General features: G+C 32.0%; 1 protein-coding gene across 4 annotated transcripts in view; it reads left to right on the top strand.

Moving 5' to 3' along the window:
* Window positions 1–20,759, top strand: part of LOC127707832 (protein TBATA-like) — a 30,117-nt gene extending 9,358 nt beyond the window's left edge. For 2 of the 4 annotated variants that reach the window (XM_052212587.1, XM_052212586.1), the window contains 8 exons: window positions 6,314–6,519; window positions 8,541–8,783; window positions 13,266–13,522; window positions 13,714–13,795; window positions 14,153–14,324; window positions 15,896–15,948; window positions 17,164–17,205; window positions 19,795–20,759. In XM_052212587.1, the coding sequence (XP_052068547.1) occupies window positions 6,315–6,519; window positions 8,541–8,783; window positions 13,266–13,522; window positions 13,714–13,795; window positions 14,153–14,324; window positions 15,896–15,948; window positions 17,164–17,205; window positions 19,795–20,033 (1,293 nt within the window). In that variant the 5' untranslated portion in view covers window position 6,314 and the 3' untranslated portion in view covers window positions 20,034–20,759. Of the gene's footprint in view, window positions 1–5,682; window positions 5,836–6,313; window positions 6,520–8,540; window positions 8,784–13,265; window positions 13,523–13,713; window positions 13,796–14,152; window positions 14,325–15,895; window positions 15,949–17,163; window positions 17,206–19,794 lie in introns of those variants that run through there. The other 2 variants (XM_052212585.1, XM_052212589.1) reach the window with 2 other exon arrangements.
* Window positions 20,760–22,913: the final 2,154 nt, after the last annotated feature.

Below are 22,913 nucleotides of genomic sequence, written 5' to 3'. Positions count from 1 at the left end.
GTATACATTTTTCTGAAAAGGTCAATTTAATACCTGTGTGGATGTCATAAAAATTGGTTTCTTGGTTTGGAGAAGGGTTTAGTATGTTAATGCTGTGTGAATACTAAAAGAAGCATGCATATTTCTTTATAAGTTCTGAATAGAGGGCATCTTCATATCAATCAGTGAGTGACACGTGTTCTTGATTTTACCATTATTTCTTTATATATGAAAACGTATTTAAAAAAAAAATAAGCACTTATACAAAAGGGCCATACACACGTGGTCACACGATCATACTGATTTATAATGCATGCAAATATTTTACATGTTAAAGGGTGAATATATATATTTCAAATAGTATCCCGTGAACCTAATTTCATGCCCAATTATGGCCTTTATACTTCTCCGATATAAATATAATTACATTATTATTAAGTTGTGATATCGAGTTAGTGCAGGGGATTTTTTGGCCCACGAAAAAGGGGGACAGGGAGAAGGTCGAAATACATTTAATATTTGGTGCATCAAAAATGTTATTGGCAATCCGAATGGAATGATGCTATTGCTGCTGAATTTAGTAGACATCTTTTTGGCGTTTTTAAATGTATTCAGAAAATTTCATTTTGTTTAAATGATATAAAATTGGACCACTGTAGCCTAGCTTTCTGTTGATTCTGTTCTAGTATGATGCTTCTAAAAATGATGAGCTATTAATTTTAAAATATTTGTTGTTAAAATTGGTTAACTGACGTGAGTATTTACTTTTTTAAATTGCAACGTCCGGTAGATTAAATTCCATTGAACTGCGGAACACGTCTTATATAGAGGACAGCTTTCATCGTTATTCAAAGTATACATAATGATTTCATGCATTGTCCTTTGATTAATATCCAATAATCGAATAACTTTCAACCCTCCCCGTAAACGAAATAATAAAGTAAAAAGAACTTATAGATACAGCCTTATTAACGGCTGGCATACCCTGGTGCGATAATACCTTTTCCATAAATGGCACGCCGTATAAAAACGACGAATTGATTTAAAGATAAAACATAGGTTATTCGAAATTATTTTAATGATCCTTCAGTTTGTTATCTTTTTATCTTTGGAAAATGATTTGTGTTTAAAATTCAATATGTTTGTACTTATGAAGGTCGTCTTTTTTATCCATATGTCTATGATAGACACTTTTAGTAGGAGAAATTTTGTGTTAAGTAACGCTGTGTATTGGATAATGCATAGAAACCAGCCAGAAGTTCATGGGTTAAAAAATTATCACCATCAACGAATCTTTGTTTGTCTACAGGTCACCCAATTATACATATTGCAATGCATGTAAAATCACAAATCCAGTACATGGTTAAGTACTGGAATTTAACTTTTAAATTGGTCCTCATTTTATGACATGAAACCGATTCATAATTGAGTTTAAAACAAGAAGCTATTCAAATGAGAAGTTTAAACTTTAACGTTTGTTTTCGAAACCTATTATTACCTTCTTATTGTAAATTTATGAGAGTATGTCTCTTTTGGTAAATCGAAGAATTGCAACGGAAAGATTATACATAAAACATCGCAAAAATATAAACTGCAACATACAATTACTAAATTCCAACAGAGATATTCATTGCTGCCAAGACGTCTCCGAGTCAACTTCCGAAACAAAATCGTTGGCTCTCCGAGCTTTCCCGAAGTCCTCGGTTAAACTATTGCCGAGCTAACGAGCTTCGGTCTTTGCTTGGAAGTTTTGGAGTATACAAATCAACTGTTAACACAGTCTGTGTAAACAAGTCACATACTTAAACAAATGTTGACGCCGTAGACGCTTGAAACAGTACGCCTAAACTCCAAAACCTTAACAACCCAAAGGTGCAACCTCGAGATTTCTGAAAAGAGGTTGCGTTTACTTAGATAAAAATTTCAGATACCTTGTTCCGCAGAAATCAATTCTTATAGAAAGAAGACATGTCTCTACCCTTTGAACTTCCGAGTTGTGAAAATTAGTTTGTTAAATTCGTACTAAACATTTTTTTTAAAAGCAGTAAACTGCTACCATTCCTTTTGGTTTAATGAGTGATTAAATTTTCAAATGTTAAAAAGAAAGAGTAGAAAAAGGCATTCAGATCAAATTTAAACAACAACCGGAAATCGAATTCAAATTTTGTAATAAAGTAAGCAGATACAAACGGGGTGGGGTGAGGGTCAACATCACAAACCGATGAAAGATGAAGACTATATATAACCAAAGTATGTTACCAGATAAAATTCGTGACTTAATCATTTTTAATTGGCACCTGTACTGTTTCTTTATCATTTGAATGGTATCATTATTTATTCCGAGTGCTTTCAAATACATACCTAGTTCAACTCTTTTATTCCAAGGGCCTCTTTTTGTCTTAATAGTTACGTAATATGCTTTGGTAAATTCCAGGTCTACTTTCTTTCTGTCTTGATTTTGAATCGACAGCTACTTAAAATTCGCGTATCTTATATAACATGAAATATCTTTATAGATATGCAGGCATTCTATTGAATATTCCATTTATCATGTCATGCTTTATATAGTATCAATTGAAAATGAATTAATGGCGAATTTTATGCAAATGACTGCAATATAGTTTCAATTAAAAGTTATCAGTTATTGAAAAAAGTGTCTTCGTATAATGATTATTGACATGTCTGCACAAGACATGACCTGAGGCGGAAGTCGTAATGTTTTAATAGTTATTTGATAGTTTAAAAAAAATGGCTAATTAACAAATGCTCTTACATAGTACACATCTTTTTAAAAGAAGTCATAAAATTGAGAATGGAAATGGGGAATGTGTCAAAGAGACAACAACCCGACCACAGAACAGACAACAGAAGAAGGTCACCAACAGGTCTTTAATGCAGCGAGAAATTCCCGCACCCGGAGGCGTCCTTCAGCTGGCCCCTAAACAAATATATATACTAGTTCAGTGATGTATCTATATGCTTTGTCTATATGCCTTTTTTTGTTTCTTTGTTACATATTTGTTTGTTTTTATAGTGATTAAGATTATAACACAATGTTGACTGCTGTAACCCTATTTTTGACATTTTAACCTATTATGTCTGTTTGTTTTATTCACACATCGTTGTCAATATAATGGAATTTCATGCGACTGTCATACAATTGAGAGGTTTAGCTAGCTATAAAACCAGGTTTAATCCACCATTTTCTACATATGAAAATGCCTGTACCAAGTCAGGAATATCACAGTTGTTATCCATTCTTTTGATGTGTTTGAGCTTTTGATTTTGCCATTTGATTACGGGACTTTCCGTTTTAAATTTTCCTCGGGGTTCGGTATTTTTGTTATTTTACTTTTTATAATATTTTTCAAACTTGATTGCTTTATCGCTCACTAATGTAGCAGTCCCTGTACTCTAAAATATTATATATCTGTTAATTGAAAAGGTAATTGATATCAGGTAGAGACGAGAAATTGACAATTTATTATGCATAGCACTTTACGCTTTACTTTGTTTCTGAAATATCTGCCCTGTAGAGAATTTGACTCCTTTTAATTACACGCATGTCTGCAATTGTAGCCATGCCAACAGTACAGTCCCCTCTTGGATCAGTCCAGACTGGGAGGACTTTGAGACAGTAACATTTCTCTACACAGGCTTCCTACCGATAATTTAACTTATGATGCGATGTTTCAAATTGGAGTTAATGTACTAATGTTGGTGCTACTTCTCTCGTCTCTTCTGCACTACTGGAAGTTTTCTTGTCCCTCTTGGTCCTTATCATAAATGATGACGTCAAAATTATGTAGTATAATGGATGAAATCACAGTAGTTTCAAACGGTGAACTCAGTTCGGCTGATTGACCTCAAACATAGCAAACCTAACAAAATGTATGTTTGAAGAAGTTATTAGTTCAAAATCAGACTTGTTTGTATTGGCAAAAGAGTAAACATCTTAGGATGTCTGAAAAGCCTAAAAAAGATATTACGGTGTTGGTCAGGAAAGAGTATAAAATGACACTTCTGTGTGAAACATCTTTTCAAAACCAGTTCCAAGCAGAAGCGAAACATGAAATAGAAACTACCTTCTCAGAAAATATGTACAAATACAACAGTTAATGTTTTCTCACTCTATATCGTATTTCTTTCTATTTCAAGGTTAAAATCCTCCATACAAGTGTTTGATGTTGGGTTTATAGTTGGTATTTGTGTTTATTTTAACACGTGTTAAGTACGTTACAATGAAATAGGTAAACTCGAATGCTTATTTATAGGCTTTATAAATTCAATTAAATGCAAGCACCCTCTTTTAGATTCATGTTTTATTCTTTTAAGGCTCGACTAAGTTTAGATTTATGTCAGATCTACAAAGCCTACACAGACCTTTTCAATAGCACATAAAAGATAAAGATCTTTACTTGACAGTAAATTTTGTTAGGAGTATGAACTCTTTAAGTATCATTCTTTTTGTTTATTAAGCAATTATATGTAGTTGTTGGTTGGTGTAGTAGGTAGTAAATAATGAATATGTGTCGGACTTTGGGAATATTAATTTGTAGAATGAATTAGATGATAATTAACACGTAGAAAAAATTCAATAATGGTTAAAGGGGAGGGAGGTTAAGAGAATTGATATCCAGAGGACACAATTGAGAGAAATCAGAAGTAAAGAGACAGGTGTACGAACCAATAGTCGTTCGTTAATATTCCCATCAAAACTACGAGTGTTGTCAGGTGACCCGGAAGGGTCAGTATAACATTCTATCCATGCGACACCTATCGTATTGCTATAAAGTGGTCAAAGCCGGAAATTAGTCAAAATTGGTAAAGGAACGCAAGTGATCCACTTAGGGAAATATGTCTGCATGCGATCAAATATGACTTATGTGATAAAAATTGACTTTCTTGTGATGTCGACCGTACTATACAAATGTTTTTGAAATGATGCAGTTGGTCTCGGCAGAAAACAACTCTGATTGATCAATCTATATTGATCGTAAATTTATTCCTTCAAGGAAGTATCTGTAATAGAAACAATTGTTTAAGAGATACAAACCAGATATGGTCCACAGGTACATTGCAAATCAGAATAGAAAAGATCACTAATTGGAAACAAAAACATCCCGCTCGTCACTTTTAAATGGTAAAAGTTTGGAGACAATTATTAAGGTTGTGCGGAAGCTATATTCAGAGATTTGTTCCATTGGTGTCAAAGACAAGTCAATATCAATTTGAATATCTGTATAATCTTATAAATAAATTGCATATATTCGATCAAAAATGGTACACAAATCATTATGTCATATGAAACTTAACGTTTCTTTGGATAATGAAATAAATAGCAGGACGTTGTTATCAAGTTAATTTTCATGCATTTTATGATATAAAGTATAACTAGAGTAAAAGGTTTTCTGGGCACATTTATAACCCTACCACCGTTGATTCCACAACCCTGGCTTCTTCAGGTAGGTAAAACACATAGTTTGGTATCCAAGCCAGACGATTTTTAACTTCATATTTGTTGATTTACGTTTTATCTACTGTTTACAGAACAAAGATATCTTAAATTAATATTTGACAATAAGAACCCCTTTAAAAGGTCTTACTGAAGCAACAACGGTGTATACCTATTGGATAGAGTAATTTTATACACTACATTAAATTTGATCATACTTAATGATCTTAAATGAAGCTGGAATGGTTTAAAATTCTGTATACAGTGGATTACTCGAACTGTGTTAGCACTGATATTAAGGAAGATTAAAGGGCGGATTGAAACATTATCCGAGAGGAACATTTATAGTGTAAAGGATCTAAATAAACTGGTTACTTAGATTTGTTAACAATGTTGGAAAGGTATTTGTATATTTGTTTTAATTATAACACTTAGCTTAAAATTGCCTTAGCTTGCTTAACATGGGTTACATTCCTACCAAACTCTCACAGAATCCCTGTCATCGACAATATAGATGAAGATAGGGCTAATTGTGAGGATTATTCAACGTCTTTCCGTAGGATGCAGCATCATCTGTATATTCAAGAGTCTGCATTATTTCAAAAAATTCTTTCAGCTTGAATGCCTCTTGGTGTAATTTCATTAATGCCCTTTTATAATCGTTTGAACATAAAGATAAAGATCGTTTATTTAATATCTATTTTTGAAGTTATATAAAGGATTTGAAACAAATTAAAGTTGCACAATTGGAATGACATGTGTATTGACTTGTTTTTAACTTTGTGCTGTTGGTGTGCAACATAAGAACTCGCAAAGAATGTAAATATAATATCAAAAGCAACACAGCTATTCAGAATATTTTATTTCCTTTTTTTGCAGCATGAGTCAGTCTGAAGTATTTCGACCAACCAATGGTGAACTAATAGCACGTCCTGGACCTGTACATGAAGGTTATATGAGTCCCATGGATGCATTTAGAAAACAAAGACCATCAACACAATCAGGGTCAAGATTTGGAGCGCTTAGCCAAAATTCCTTTTTCACACGACACAATCCACACCCAGGAAGAGTGAGGCATATAAAAGGTAACGTTTAAAACGTCTGTAAGAACTAAGATAGGAATAGTGGAAGGTTAATGTTGATAGCTCACAAAGCAGACACATTTTTTTAAACGTAGCTGAATATTTGACCTGTTTACTCCAGCCATAACAATGCGAGAAAAGAAAACAATTGAAGCAAAATAAGACAACACGCACATCAGAAACTGAACTACCAACAAGCATTAACAGGACATACATCTGATTATTGTTTGAAAACTTAAAAGGAAACACAGTTGTTGAATTGTAACCAAAGTCAGACATTGCATGTTAGTCAGACTTGCATACATTGTTAAATTGTTTCAAAAGCAAAAGTGATCAGTAACCCTTTAAATTGATATACATATCAGATTTCACAAAGTGTTGTATATGTTCTTGCTTATCTCCATAGTTTGACTGATTTTGAATAAAGTTTGACAGAAAATGCTAAACGTACATATTTGTAAACAAGTAAACAATTTAGCACGTCGTTATGTGTAGTGTTTCTATAGAGAACGTATAATCTTTCAAGTATAACATAATGAAAAAGCAAATCAAGCGTTATATATATTTATAAGAACATTTATGGTTTAAATGGTTTAATCTGTCATTCAAATGCAACTTAATTGAAGTAATTTAAACTTGTGATAACAAACCATACGAGTTTTTAAACTTCTCAAAGTTGATATGGATAAATGGACATAGGTATAAGAACACATAAAACTATTCCAACAATCCAGTTACATGTCGATGAATAATAATACCCGACTTTTGATACCGAGAAATTTTAAAGAAGACGATACATAAAAACTAAGCAAATTCATTTATACCAAAAAAGTCGTAAATCAAAGAAATAGAGCAATTATTGCTGTTCTCCCTGTCGGCAGTTCAAGACCATAACACATAATGATAATGTTTTATCAATTTAATTCAAATACAATTAATTAAATGTGCTGTTGCCATCAAACACTATAATAAGGTTTGTGACAAACATTCAAATAAAGATAATAAAAGAAAATAACACTTGCATGTATATAACGAGTTGAACATACAGCATATATCGATGAGAACACAGTAACACCCGGCCACCGAAAGCTTTATTATTGTTGGGCTGATGTTTAGACGAGTTGTATAGAAGATTTTATATATAATATAAAAATAAGAAGATGTATTATGCTTGCCAATGAGACAACTCTCCACCAGAAACTAAATGACATAGAAGGTTAGCAACTATAGATCACAATACGACCTTCGACAATGAGTAAAACCAATACCGCATAGCAAGCTTAAGCTTGGTTGTTCTGTTCGTTTTTTTATTATTATATTGATCTTAAATTTGCATTTATATGACATTTTGGTCTCGAGCATACCGGATGGGGATTTTTTCTGAAAAAAAACCCATGTAGGGAACAATACTATCGGTAGCATTCGTTTAACTATAAAGAAAGATTTTCACAGAACTTCATGCATTTGGTTTACAAATATTGTCAGTTTCAACAAATTGGCACATTAGATAGTAATGCGAATGCGTGTAAAATGAGATAAGCTTATTGTTATATTAGTTGTTGTTTTCTGTTTCGTGGCAATCTGATGAGTCAATACAGTTTAGTCTTATTGCTGTTACAGCACTGTCCCAGGTAAGAGGAGGCTTTATCGCTCACAAACACGTTTTACCCCAGCACATCCTATATGAGCCTGTCTCAAGTCAGGAGCCTGTAATTTAGTGGTTATCGTTTTTGTTGTTTGTCATATTAGCTTTTCGTTTATTTTTTTTTGTCAAAATCAGGGCTTTGGCTTTTTTCGTTTGAATTGTTTCAAATTTTTCATATCGGGGTCTTTATTAACTGATGTTTGGTATGTTGTTAAAGGCCGTACGGTAACCCGTATTGGCTTAGATCCATATCATTTGGACTCTGTTGGATAGGTGTCTCATTGGCGATCATACCTCATCTCCTTATTCTATATTTAAGTAAAGCTTGTTATGATATCAACGTCTTTATTTTAATTAACATTTATATTTATCTTTTCAGGTTTATTAGATGTACCTATTTGTGCTGTGAACGACGATGGATATTTCGCAAACCCAAAATATTCTTTACAATTTCCTCCAAATAGTTTCAACAAAGAAAAATTAGCCAATCAGAGAATACCAGTCAATGCAATTAATGTGAACTCACAACTACACCCAATCAACACAGTGACAGGACTTCAGTATTTTACAGGACTGAATAGTTATCCATGGAGAGAAAAAGCAATTCCAAAAGTTGGTCTTGGTAAGTGTTCCTTTATTTCTCTTCCTTTTTAAAAATAAACATTTTACACGCATCGGCATGAACCAGATAACATACAACATCTCTGTAGTAGATTCAGTAAGATGCTCTTTTCATTTATCATAAAAGACAAATTGAATACTAAAATTCGACATCATATTTTGCCCGTTTTGTTCAAAGAAAAAAAATCATCAAGTTAATGTCTTGAAATAATAACGTATGTTGACTGATGTGTATAACAAATCGCTTCTGATCATACATCATTCATTTTACTACCCAAATTATTTTGTTAAAAATGTCTTCATGTATATTTTTGACCTTGTTGGTTTCGTTTCAAAACATCTATATGTTTAAATGTATCTGAAAAGAACTTTGCATGTGTAAAATACGGGAAAGATAGGGTGAATGATCTTAAAACGTTAAAATATGTTTATATTTATTCGTACAGAGCCTCCTCGACTTCCCGCTATTCGGGGTGGCTACAGGCCGACTACGTCCATGAAAATTCCTTATTTTCGATAAGTACTAGCGGAAAGGTCGGTCACGAGTGGCTTGCAGTTTTTTGCCATTAAAACATTTTGAAAAACTTGTCATCTGTTTGTTCCCTCTTCTATAGAACTTTCAATTTTTATGTGAACTATTTTGGTTTTAAGGATATTAACAGTCTAGTCTGTAAACATATCAAATAAATGTTTTTAAAAATCATTTTCTGTCACGATATTTTTTTGCCATATTTTCATTATAGATAAACAGTTATGCTTCTGGCTTAATTTGATATAACAATTTAGAGCTTTGTGGTTTGATGTGAATTTTTGCCACCTCGAATGTCACTTAGAATGTTTTAAATTCACAGTTTACACGTCTTATGATTGTTGTTGTCAAAAGGTAAAAAAAAACTCTTTGCTTACAAAAAAGTATTTTGAAATCAAAGTTATCAGTCCGTTATTGCGTAATGCCTAATCACTCAAGATAATTCTATCGACATATCTTTTAAGTGTAACACGATAGGTGTCACATTTGAAGCAGGATCTGCTTACCCGTCCATATCACACGAAATCACTCCCGGTTTTTGGCGGGGATCGTGTTGGTCTTTAGTTTTTTGTATTGTGTTTTGTGTACTGTTGTTTGTCTTTTCGTTTTTTGCCATGGCGTTGTCATTTTGTTTTAGACTTATGAATTTGAATATCTTTGGTATCTTTCGCCTCTCTTTTTTTAAGTATCGTTATTTCTTTGACTCTGTTTTCAGACTTTCATGTTTGTCTAATGTTCAGAGCACTTTTTTTTTTATATAACAATACCATTATACCGTGTCTTATTTTGTGCGTTTAATAGGATTTACATTTTTTCGCATCTTGATTATTTTGTGGTTTTTAAACATGGATTCCAGATCACTAATAAAATACACATAAAGTGCTCGTTTAAACCATTCCAGAAGTTTGAGGTCACTCAAGACTGGACCTCTGTGATGTGGTTGTTATCAAGGTTGCATTACTACCCTAGAAATAGATTATCTTAGCTGTCTGTATCTGGCAAAACCTTTCGAAATTTCTCAATGCTCTACAACTTCGTACTTCATTTGGCCTCTTTAACTTTCTTTATTCGAGTGCCACTTGTGAGTCTTTTGTTAACGAAACGCGCGCCTGGCGTACACAATTTTAATCCTGCTATCTATGAAGAGTTTATTTCCATTACTGTCAGTGGTTGTTTTATGTCGATCTTGATGCTTGTTGTTATTTGAAGAAATTGTTGATGATTGGAGATCTTTTTAAGAGTTTGGACGATTTAGAGTTTTACATATTGTATAGATATCTTTCTATTGAAAATTGAATGTTGACCTCAAGATGACTTGGTATTTGTACCTTTTGGGTAGCTATCTCATTGACGTATACCCCACATCTTCTTTTAATCTAATCTATTACAATTTAAATCTACAATACATACACCGTACTAATTTCTACGGTTATGTTGGTACTGTGTGATAAACTAATGACATAAAACAAGCAAACATGCCATGTTTTTGATATGAAGTAGCGATAATCAATTATGTTAATGGTGTCTCTCCAAAATGAATTGATTAGGAAAGCCGTAACTAACCATTACATTTTTGTAAAGCAAATAATGGGCGAAATAAACATTTAAAATCCATCTGTCTGTCAATAGTGTAAGTTTCAATGACTGAAATCGACATGTTGGTGCTTTTTAAAAGGACAGTAACCGGAATATGTAGTATGTTTTTGATAGCTATTGAATTTCTTGTTATTAATTCAGGTATTAAATGACGAATTACATCAATAGTAATTCTTTTGAAATTGTTCCATGAGACAGTTCAATAACTGAAATTGCTTTATTGAATGTGTTCCATATGGTAATTAAAAATTCAGATTTGAATTACCTCTTTGAAACGTTGTCGTTAATTTTTAAATCGATTTTTGGATGTATATTTTATTAAATATTAAACAATCAGGATACTCAAGTTTCAATAGATCTCAACCAATGTAACGCTTTATATATGAATGTAAGTAAAGAGGTAGGTCCATGGGATCATATAAATAGTGGAATTATATAAATGTACCTCGACAGTGATAGAATTGCAATAAAAAGGTTGAAACAGCAAAGAATTAGTTCTAACACTTTATAAATGTATTGCGTCCGAAGCGCTTTTGAAGATTTATCTTCATCAGAAACGTTCACACAAAAAAATAGCCAAGGATGTACAAGTACCTTAACACGTGAAGAGCTATACTATACTACAAGGGACATTAAAGAACGATCAAATCCACACAAGGTCAAACTTTTTTCAGGGAGTTGGATCTTTATTTTTTTTTAATTATATCTAAATTTTAAGTGGTTAGCCTATATATATATTCCATAGTACAAATGGGAAGTGGTCAAATATTTCATTCAGTAACAGCAGATATGGTAAAGTACATTTTCTACCTAGCGGAAGATTTTGCAAATCATTAAATGTTATTTTATACACCGTATAAACAGTAAATTTCTCACTGTTATTTTTATATAATCGTTTTAAGTAGATATAAGAAGATGTGGTATGCGTGCCAATGAGACAACTCTCCATCCAAGTCACAATTTATAAAAGTAAACCATTATAGGTCAAAGTAAATAGTTCACATGCAAAAGCGTTAACTTATTGGGGTTGTGGTAACCGCCTACCATATTTCGTCTGGATTCTGTTTCTGGGTTTTTTCCTCGTGATTACGTACTGGTATTCCGTTACATTAATCACGGTCAGGTTTCCCAATTTTCACAAAAATTTTCTTCGTAATAATGTTGTATATAGATTGAAAAGATCAAATTTTCTTTAAATGGTCTATTCATGATTTTTTTTACCATAAAATACATCAGTTTAATGTCATTTTAATCAAATGGATTTACTTTCAAAAGATAAAAATGTATACACAATCATAAATATATACATACTGGTTTCGATAAGTGCTTCGCACCATCCATCTTTCAATATATATTTAAACTCTAGTGATTGCATATAATTACGCTGACATGGACTGTCATTTTTGAATTTTTAAATGCACTTCGTTCCTTTTGAAAGCACGATTTCAAAAGCAGATAATAGTTTGTAATAGCACTTTGAAATGTTTATTAAATTTAATAATAATCATTCAGTTAAAATAAACGTTTAAAAGTTAATTTTTGAACACATATTTGTATGTTTATAACATGACTTGACTATAAGTTATGAATTTTATTATTAGAGGAGACTAAGAAGCTACATTAACGCAAACCTATAATATTCATAAAAAACTACAGGAGTCTTTTGAAAAAAGTAAAACGATGAAGTGGGATGTCAATAACATCCCGCCATAGACTGTTCGAAAAGTTCACATATAATCGTCCGTGACCGACTATACAACTAGCTCTAATAAATGGTGAAATATTTGAAAAAGTCAACCAAAAGGTCAAGGATATTTAAGAGCACATACCAAAAGGACGACATTATAGGTTTAATCAACAAATAACTTGGTACTACATTGTGTTGAACAGTTATACAGTTACTGCAAGCTTCATTTTGAAATGCCATGATCAGCTATCACGTTACTTAAATATGTACAGTAATTTACATTATCTTATGTTTTTGTGTTCTATGAATTTCATTTTCATAAGATACACTGCATAGATCTAGTTTAAAATAATTAGATCAAATACCTTCATGAGAGTATGAACGGCATCAAATTGAGAGATTTCTCAAACTAGGGACATTCTGTCACTCAGTGAACTCTGTGGCGGTGACTTGCAGTAATCGTCAACAAGACAGTTACCTAACAACAGAAGTTAATCCAAATAGACGATAAGATGACCATACGGTCTTTAACAATGGATATACATGTAGACCCTCACCGTATAACAAGCTCCAGATCGTCCCAGTCTGAAGTTGTAATATCGCAATTGAAAAATTCATGCTTTAAAACAAAGACATATTTCGTATGTTAATTTATTTAATTCATTTTACAGTTCCTGTAACAGAAAGATGGAGAGATGAATTAAAATCACTTACCGAGGGTCTTACTTTGCCAGATCAACAACAACAACAACCACAGCAACCACGAGAACTAGAACGACCAAGGACACAATATTCCGAAAAGACTGGTAGGATTATACCTCCACCTTCAAGAACGATGTCACGTGGTCAGTCTCGAGGACAGTCACGAGGAGGAAGACCAATGCCCAATTTACAACACATATCAGCCGAACCAGATTCAGAAGCTATGGTGTGTGGTAAAACATTAAAATCGGAAAGAACAAAAATATAAATTTTGTATGAAATATTCATTTAAACTTTTCCAGCATAGATTTTTTTTTCAAATACAAAGCTTAGACTAATTCAAAGCTACTATAGTTAAGATAATTTATTGTTGCACTAAAAATAATATTAACTGTTGAAATATGTTTATATTTTCAGGTATTGTCTATGTTATGTCAGATATTACAAACAGAAGATATTAATGCTGTTCAAGCATGGCTGTGTTCTGCTGGCGAAAGAGGTAAGAAAGATGAACCCTGGAAAACACTTTGAAAGTTTTTAGATGCGGAAACAGACGATTTAACTATAACAACAACAACAACAAACGGATTTGGTAGTCTTGAAAAAAGCCGGAACTTCAAACAGATATCATAAATGCATTTTAACAGATAAATCTGCCCTTATTAAAGTTTAATTAAAAAAAAGTAAGAATTGAAATAAAAAAAGGAATTCTTTTTAAATATACCAAGAGAAATTTTCAAATAAAAAATCGAAACAGAATCGTGTACTAGACTTCCACTGGGAAGTCAGATACATCGTTTGACGCCCAGTTATTTGAAAAATGACTAAAGTTTAATATTATGTATTTATTTTGCAGAAAAAGCCTTGGTACAAGATTTTATCAAAGCCGCTGTATCAAACAAAGATGATTATTACAAGAGAGATGTTCCGGTAGAATATATGGAAAGTGATAGTAAAACAAAACTTCCACCAATAAGTGAAAGTAATCAGCTTATACAACAACAACAAGCTGCTGGTGATGTAGATAGGTAAGTAACCCACCATAAGCATACAAGATCAAGTTATTAAAAGTCTGGTACATCAACGACAACAATTGTTTGTGTTGTAGAAAGGTAAGGTACACGCATTTTTTAAAAGTGCCAATGATTGAGATAGGTAAGTTACAAAGTGTTGGTGTTGTAAATATATAAGTTTCACACTATAATTCACAACAAGGAGTTAGTGTTGGAGATAAGTTACGAAATACAAGTCGTGATACAGATGTGCATGCTATCGGCAATTTGTTCATTTTCCCATTTGGTCCTTTTGTTGAATACATTTTGTATCGCGCACAGGACGGGGCAAGCATATCAGGAAACGCTTAGCCTCGCTCACATTCCTTCTGAATTTCATGATTCCCTCATTGTTTGTTTGTTACATCGATTTGTCTTTTCTTAATCAAATTCCGAGATTGAAAAACTGGTAAACTACTATCGCTTTAGTTTATTAACTGCTTCATATAATTTCGCATTCAAGAAACATATTGTTTAGACAAAATTGCCGATAAAAAAATAATGGCATTTTATTGAATTAGATCGCCCTAGCGGGCTCGCTTTTTTCTTGATGATAAAGTCAGTATCAAAAACCAAAATACTAGTATTGAAAATTACTTTACAACAACCACAATAAGATGCATATTATATAGATAAATTATTTACTTTACTGCTATAACAACAAGCTGCTATGATATAAGTGACAGGATAACTTCAGCAATGTGCTTGAAACATTGACAAGTAGGATACACAACAACTATCGCAACAAGCTGCTGATGATCTAAACAAGCAAGAATAAATATACAATATATGTACATTGTCGGAAAATATAAAAATTATTTGTATGAGCTTTAGAAACATGACGAAAAGCGAGGCTTATATTTTCCGACAATGTACATATATTGTTTTTATCCTGCAATTTACACCCAACACTTGAAACTTTAGTTGTTAAAATCCAAATCATTCACGATCTCTAATTTTTCAAAGAAATCGACATAGTTTAAAAGCGGAACACGGAGAGGCCTCCAAAATGAACTGTTACGCAAAAACAAATATCCACATCACCGCTTGCTCAACATGGAAGCGGGGTAACAGGAGACTTTATTTGTACAAGTAATCTGCACATTCGAAGAGATAATAAAAACAACTGGCTAGTTTTTACAATACACCAATGTATAAGTTAAAACCAGAATTTAAAAAAAATATCAATTGGCTGAAATCAAACAAATAAAAACCAATGCAAGATACAAGAAGCACACTAAAAACTGCAATCCAATAGTGCTACCACTTGCCAATTTAGAAAAAACTTAAAAGTGCAACCTAGACATTTTGCACTGAGGATTGATGACAGTTGTCACCAATTCGTTTGATGTGTTTGAGCTTTTGATTTTGCCATTTGATTAGGGATTTTCCGTTTTGAATTTTCCTCGGAGTTCGGTATTTTTGTTATTTAACTTTGAGCTTTCTTAGTTAGAGCATTTTAAAGTAGTGACAGGTGTACTTGTTGTTTTGTATCTTAAGTCCACGTATGTTCCCTTTGTATCATGAATGCTTTTTTCTGATTTCAGATTAATTGTAACAGAAAACAGACCACCAGTTATATCTGGAGGCATTGGAGATGGTATGTTTCATTTTTAGATATTTTATATTGGCAGATGAATTTTCCTCAAATAATGATCTTTTTTGAGACATTTTTAGATGTAATTGGAACAAGTATAAGCTTTTCAAAAAACATTCTTGACCCTAGCAATTTAAGAAAGAAATTAAAAAAATATATACACAGCAGTCCAGTTACCATTTTTATATATAAGGGTATGTGTAAACAGCAAAATATGGACAAAAGTATTTGATGCATGCAAATTTTCAATAAATAATCTGTTCCATTACACATATAATTCTCATATGTGTTTACAACATGAGAAAAAAAACAACTCAAGACATAATTATGAACAAATATACTAAAGAGAATTTTGAGTAACAAACCTAAACTCCTTCAAAATATCTAAAAAAAGAAAAATCTAGGTGATGAATACTCAGTGTGTGTCCATTCACTGCATATATTTGCTTTTTGCCTTTTGTTATGATTTTGGATACAATTGAAAGAATAGTCCAATTAACAAAGACGTTATCAACTATAAGTCACCATACAGCCTTCAACAATGAGCAGAACTCCATATCGTTTAGTAAGTTAAAAAAGGCACCATCGTAACAAAATATGAAGCAATTCAAACGAGAAAATCAACATATTTATTTAAAAAAAAATAATAAACAAAAAACAAATATGACAGACAGCCACCAAAGACAACCATTGAATAACAGCCTTCTGACCGGATACAAGTGTACTTTAAGTGCCAATCTGCCTAAGAATCAGGCAGTGGTGAAAACATTACAAACAAAAACCCACTCAGGTTGACATTAATTTTTGTTCAAAATGTATAATGGTGCATGAATATAACATTCGTTTCCTTGTCCTGTTCTGTTAATTCAAGATATAATTTGGTTGAAATGCACTAGAAATGAAAAATTAAGGGGAGCTAACACCGTAATTTGCTATCATTCTAACCAAAATTTATCTAGAGATTTCTCGAATTACCAGACACGCAGAAACGAAAGACCTACCATTTCTAACTCAGGATGAGGGTAACTTCAAAATAGGATGGTTAGGTCGGTGGCTTTTTTTCGGACATGTTTTGATTTTTTTTCAAAATTGCCTGATTCTTACAAAGACTGGCACTTTAAAAGTCCACCAGGAAGTTTGGTAATTAATTCTACAACAATGTAACAGGAATATAGAACCACCTGATCCATCATTCCCAATTTCCAATCCTCATTTCAGACTTTACTGTAGATCCTCTGGCCATGTTAGATGAGTTTTACCGTATGTATTTCATGGATTTTGTTTGATGCATTTATTATTGTTGGCTTGAATATACGATATACTCACTAGTATTTTCACAACTGATGCTCTTCTTATGCATTTACATTTATAACTAGTTTAGTCATAGTTTAGAAGTAGCACAGTTTAATTTATTTGTTTTTTTATTCATTAATACATGTTAGCCATACAAAGTTGATTGATGTTATATTTGATTTTGAATTTTGAAAATATGTTCTGTATTTAGTGAAATTTTAAACATTTCCCCTATAAGAAAATAACGACTACTTATCTCTTGAATAAGAATAACTTATTTGCTTTCAATTTGAACACATTCGCTGAATTATTTTTTCTAAAGTTATAATTTTAAGTTATTAGTGCATAAGATTCAATGACTCGGCTCATCGTTATTGCATAGTTAAAAAAAATCATCGTTTTTGCTGTTGTTTCAATCAACATCTTCACATAATCTTATAGAACATAACGAATAGTTAGCCATGTATAAGGGAGGAGAAATCTCCCCTGTATTCACATGAAAACTCATTGAAATTTCATTAAGATTCACAATATCACAGTTTTATGCGTGAAATTTTGACAACACTTTCTCTCACTCTGAAAAGTTTGAAAAACGCATGAGAATTGTATCAACAGATGAATATAAATGACATTCCAAACCAAACTGGAATTTTATCAAAAGTGGGGGTATGAATTATTTTCCAGACAAAAAGCATGCAACGCATCCTGGTTCCGGATGTCATTTAGTGCAAAGATTACGAAGCATTAAAATAATCGCAAAATTGCAATATTTCTTTATCAACAATCTTATAGACATTTATTATGAGAATGTTTTAAAAAAACTAACAAGCTTTTCTATTACACTCTTTAATAATTATATTATATTATATTGTACACATTCACATTTTCCAAACACCTTTTACTAAGCCATATATGCTATAAAAATTATAATTCCGTTTCAGAGATCATTTTATAACTTTAAATGTGATTTGAATGAGAACTTTCCTATAATCTTATCTTGAAATTTGCTTCGAATGTTATTGAATTTGACTGTAAAATGCTGTGTATAAATAGCAGTCTTTTTGCAATACTGTATCGTATGGTTGAAAACATCCAGAATATATATTTATATATTTATCGTAAAGCCAAACTAGCAGATAATGTTACACTTTTCATTGTAATTTATCATTTTAAACTGATTCAGAAGTCGAATCATTCATTTTGTTTTGCTTATACTAATGATGAATGCTAGTGAAAAAAAAACAACCGAATGGGTTTAATTCGGAACACTGTTTATAACGGCAAAACAGTGGGAAAATGCCAGGTTTCGGTACTTGGCTGAGGCACTTCAACACCCTTGGCAAATCGTGTTCATTTATGGTAATCATGAACTGAGGCACTCTATGGTTATAATATTCTTAGTCACGAATAAGGAGCAAATGCGTTATTGTCCTCTAAATTAAAAAAGTCATTATTTTGCGCAAACATTATTCAATTAATGGAATTGGTAAAAAAGACAGCCGTTTTGTCACAATTTGGCTGAATTAAAGAAAGTTCGTTGCTATGAAATTGACTCATTTCTGTTTTATATGCAATAAATTACAACTCAACATGCATGATAATATTTGCAATCATTTGTATAATTACATTTTTCTGTCAATACAAATCTAATATGCATACGATTGAAATAAAAGTTAGATGCAAATAAACTCATCATAGATACCAGGATCAAATTTTGTATTTACGCCAGACGCGCGTTTCGTCTACAAAAGACTCATCAGTGACGCTCGAATCCAAAAAAGTTAAAATGCCAAATAAAGTACGAAGTTGAAGAGCATACGATGCTAAAGAATAAAGATGATTCTCCTTAACGTTGAAATTTGTAAAAAAAAAGTTATTTTGACGAATTACTTCTCGGTGAGTTAATTCTTTAAAAAGAATTCATTTTAATATAAAATATTTGATTTTAAATGTATCACTGCTTAACCATAAAATGTAATTGTAGTAGGCAGTAAAAATTCTCAATTTTATTAAAGAAGAAGATTTAACTATAAGATTTCTTTAAAGACACCCACTAAAAACACCATGATTTTTATTCCAAAAAATACTTTGATCCTGTGCCGTTTGGATAGGGAACGAGAACACACCTTATATATATATATATATACACCAAAATCTAGGTTACGAATTAACATCTACTAGATAAGATCAGTATTTAGCAAAAGATGTGTTTGTGATTGGTTATAAGTGTTTTATTTGAGATTTAGTTTCATTGATGCAGAGGTTTCCAGTTTGTTGTGTTTCCAAACATTGATATAACAAAATTAAGAGGAAATCATGATCATTCTTTATTCTCTCACACCTTTTCCATGGCTTTTCCGTGATATAATTCAGTTTTGTTAGCTGGGAATTATTTTTTCAAATAGAGCATCGAAACGAAATAACATTTTCTAAGATTTTTTTATATTTCAACAGTTTTTAGTTTATCTTACACAATTTATATCATTTAATGTAACACGTTGAATTTATTATAATGAAGACAATTCTTTTAAGTTAATGTTTTTCTTAATATTGCAGCTGCTGACCAGGTAAAACCACCAGTATCAGAGCCTTTCAAGAAGCCTCCAACAAGAAGTGGATCACGCATGCGTACTCCTGTGAAAACTACAGTACCTGTTACAAATGGTATCAATACTGACCAGGCCGTCACACTAAGATATACCAACTCTGCAAAAGGGAAAAGAGAAAGTGAAAATCAAACCCAGGAACCAGTAGTCGAGCCCACATACCAAGTTACTAGTCCAAACACATTTTGAAAATCAAGAAGTTAGGCTAAAATTACTTGAATTCAAAAGTCTTTGTGAACCTTACAGAACAAAACGAAATTTCTGTTCGTTTCCTAAAGAATGAAGGAAATTATATAACAGTCAATTATCATCAATTCAATTAACTGACAAAATATTATTTAGTTTTAATGTTCCTTGGACAAACCGTACTTTTTCTCTCGTTTTCTTTGCTTTCATTTGTTAGTCATATAACTTCAAAACATTGTATTAAATTATCATTCAAGTGCTCCAATATCAGTATTATATACATATGGTAGTATTGTTTATTTATGATAACACCAGGGTTCCAAAAGTGAAGAGATAACTTTTTTTCACGTACGGCAGTGAACGATTGCTGTACTTTTCATTCCGTCCATTTCAAATATGTATAAGTCATGTTCAAGTATTATTCTGTCATTTGTTATTTTTCTGAAATCTGACGTCCTTGGAAATGTTTGGTCACTGAAACAGCTAGTTACCATATTGAAAGCATATAAGGTCGTTATATCATGAATATTTTTACGTGTTCTGTTTTATGCATTACATTTTCTGTTATTGTTAAGTTGTTCAAAAGTTTATTTATGTATAAATTTTAGTTTAGTTGTATATAAGAGTGTCTATGAAGTCATAATGCTCATGTTGAATGAAGAACTGAACATGATTTTGCTCAAACATACATTGTATTTATTTCCTTCAATAAAATCTGCTGTGATATATTTTTTGCCTATATTGTACTTTGGTTATATAGCGAATAAGTATTAATCCACAAATCAAGAAAATTACTGCTAAGAGCCAAACAACGGCCACAGAGTACAAAATTATGACGGGGAAGAACGTATTTAGCTCTTTTGAACCAAAGCGTCATGATAAGATGTTGACATCATTAGAGGTCTATCATCCGTACGTCTACTCTTCACATTCGATTCTGTTGATCTGAAACTACGTTAAGTAAATTTGATTAAACTTGATGAGATTTATAGACCTGCTTAACATAGAATTGTGTATATTTTGAGTTAGAGCTGAAATTTTCCTATAATTTTGATGTAATTTGTTCCAAATGTAATAGAAAAACAAAAGAATATAGGGCATCTATCCATGACACAAAATCAGTACATGCACAACAAAAAAACACACAAAAAGCAAAGGAACAGCGCTTTTATTGCTGTTCTTCATCTCAAAGTCACAGTGATCGGAGGCCTTCTACACGGAGCAAAAAAAAAAAAACAACAAAAAAACTCTCACCTCACTACAAGTTTAAGATGACCCCTAGCAGTAGTTCACTACACTGTAAAAATATGTTTGAGGTAGACCAGGTGCGAATTATATTTTTTTTCCTAAAAAAATCCTTACATCTTTTCAGTTGGATAAAAATGTGGCTGTCACAGGCAATTATCGATTCTAACAGGGAAAATATTCTGACTAGCGTGTTATGATCTGTTATGTTGTCCGATATTTTTGTTGGTTTCCAGCCAAAATAAAAGAAAATTGTCTTCAGTTTACAATTACAACTTTGAACTTACCAATTGTACTCTATAATAAGGTAAGGTATGTGTGTTTAATTACAGAGTTTCTGCACCAAAAGATATTTCAAAACCGTTATAATTCAAGTTTGAAATCGTTGTCACTATGTGTTTGTGCAGTACATCCGAACCGACAAAATATTTCAGGTGCTTACGTAGGGATAGTTAGAGCGTGGTGATTCTGAAACGAAATTTCTTCCAGTCATTTCGTAAAATAATCACCTACTACTGTCAAATATTCATTACTTTCACGACTTATTAGTACGACACCTACAATACCCACAGCTACAAAATGCATTGAAGCATTTGCATGAAATTATTTGATAGTCGATTTCTCATTTCCTGGACAATGTTTTTTTTCTCTTGCTACAAACATTTTGCACCAAATATTAACAAATTCTTTCATCCTTGCTATTAAATGCGTCGCTTTAAATCTCAATCATTTTTACCTAATTTACGAATGAATTGTTAACCCCACAAAATGTCTATTTCTTTCAATTAATAGTACATTAGACAAAAACTCCTGTTTTGTGGTAGAGTAATTTTGCAGTCATTTTTTCAATGTTCGCCTATAATATTTACAGGCTTCTACTCATTTTATATCTGGAAAGGAGAGCACTACACCCTAGGCTACTCGAATCTATGTGTAGGATAAGTTTTCTCTCAGTTTGTAGTGAGAAAACTAATTAAATAGTGCTGAAATCAACGCATTTTGTCAATTGATTTAACAATGTTTGCCACTTATTTTTCCAAGTTTTTTAATTCTACTTTCATATATACTAATGATGTTCTTTCAATCATTAAACTCACATTTCAAGGAGTACTTACATCTCATATTTCCCGGTGAACCTTATATCAAAGATACAACCGAAAGTAGAAGGTTTGCTTCATAAGTTGATCTTTTGATTTTATCAAAGACATACGTGATGATTTCAACTCTCCTATTGTCAACTTCCCATTTCTCGGTAGTCACAAATGCTTTGCTCCGTGGTTTGACGTTTACACATCTCAGTTGATACGTTACGCTCGTACATGTTCGCGCTATACCAACTTCGTTTACAGTGGTGTGTTCCTTTCAGACAAACTGTTTTAACATAGTAATAAAGAAGAACGAATGAATGAAATCCATAAAACATAAGTTACCACCACGAATTGGTTGACTCTAAATTGAAAACAACGTTCAAACCTATGATGGCGTTGGATAAAAACATAATTTTTTTTATAGATGTGCATGCAAAACAAATTTCTTGGTAGAGGTTTCTAGATACAGCACAAACAACATTTTCCAAAAGAACAAAAAAAATGAAAAGAGTATATATTAAAAAAACGCATTTGACTAGCAATTCAAACA

This window comes from Mytilus californianus, unplaced genomic scaffold, assembly GCF_021869535.1.
Source record: "Mytilus californianus isolate M0D057914Y unplaced genomic scaffold, xbMytCali1.0.p SCAF_7, whole genome shotgun sequence".
NCBI lineage: Eukaryota > Metazoa > Mollusca > Bivalvia > Mytilida > Mytilidae > Mytilus > Mytilus californianus.
Note: the sequence above shows the minus strand (reverse complement) of the source record. Positions and strands in the feature narration are given on the sequence as shown.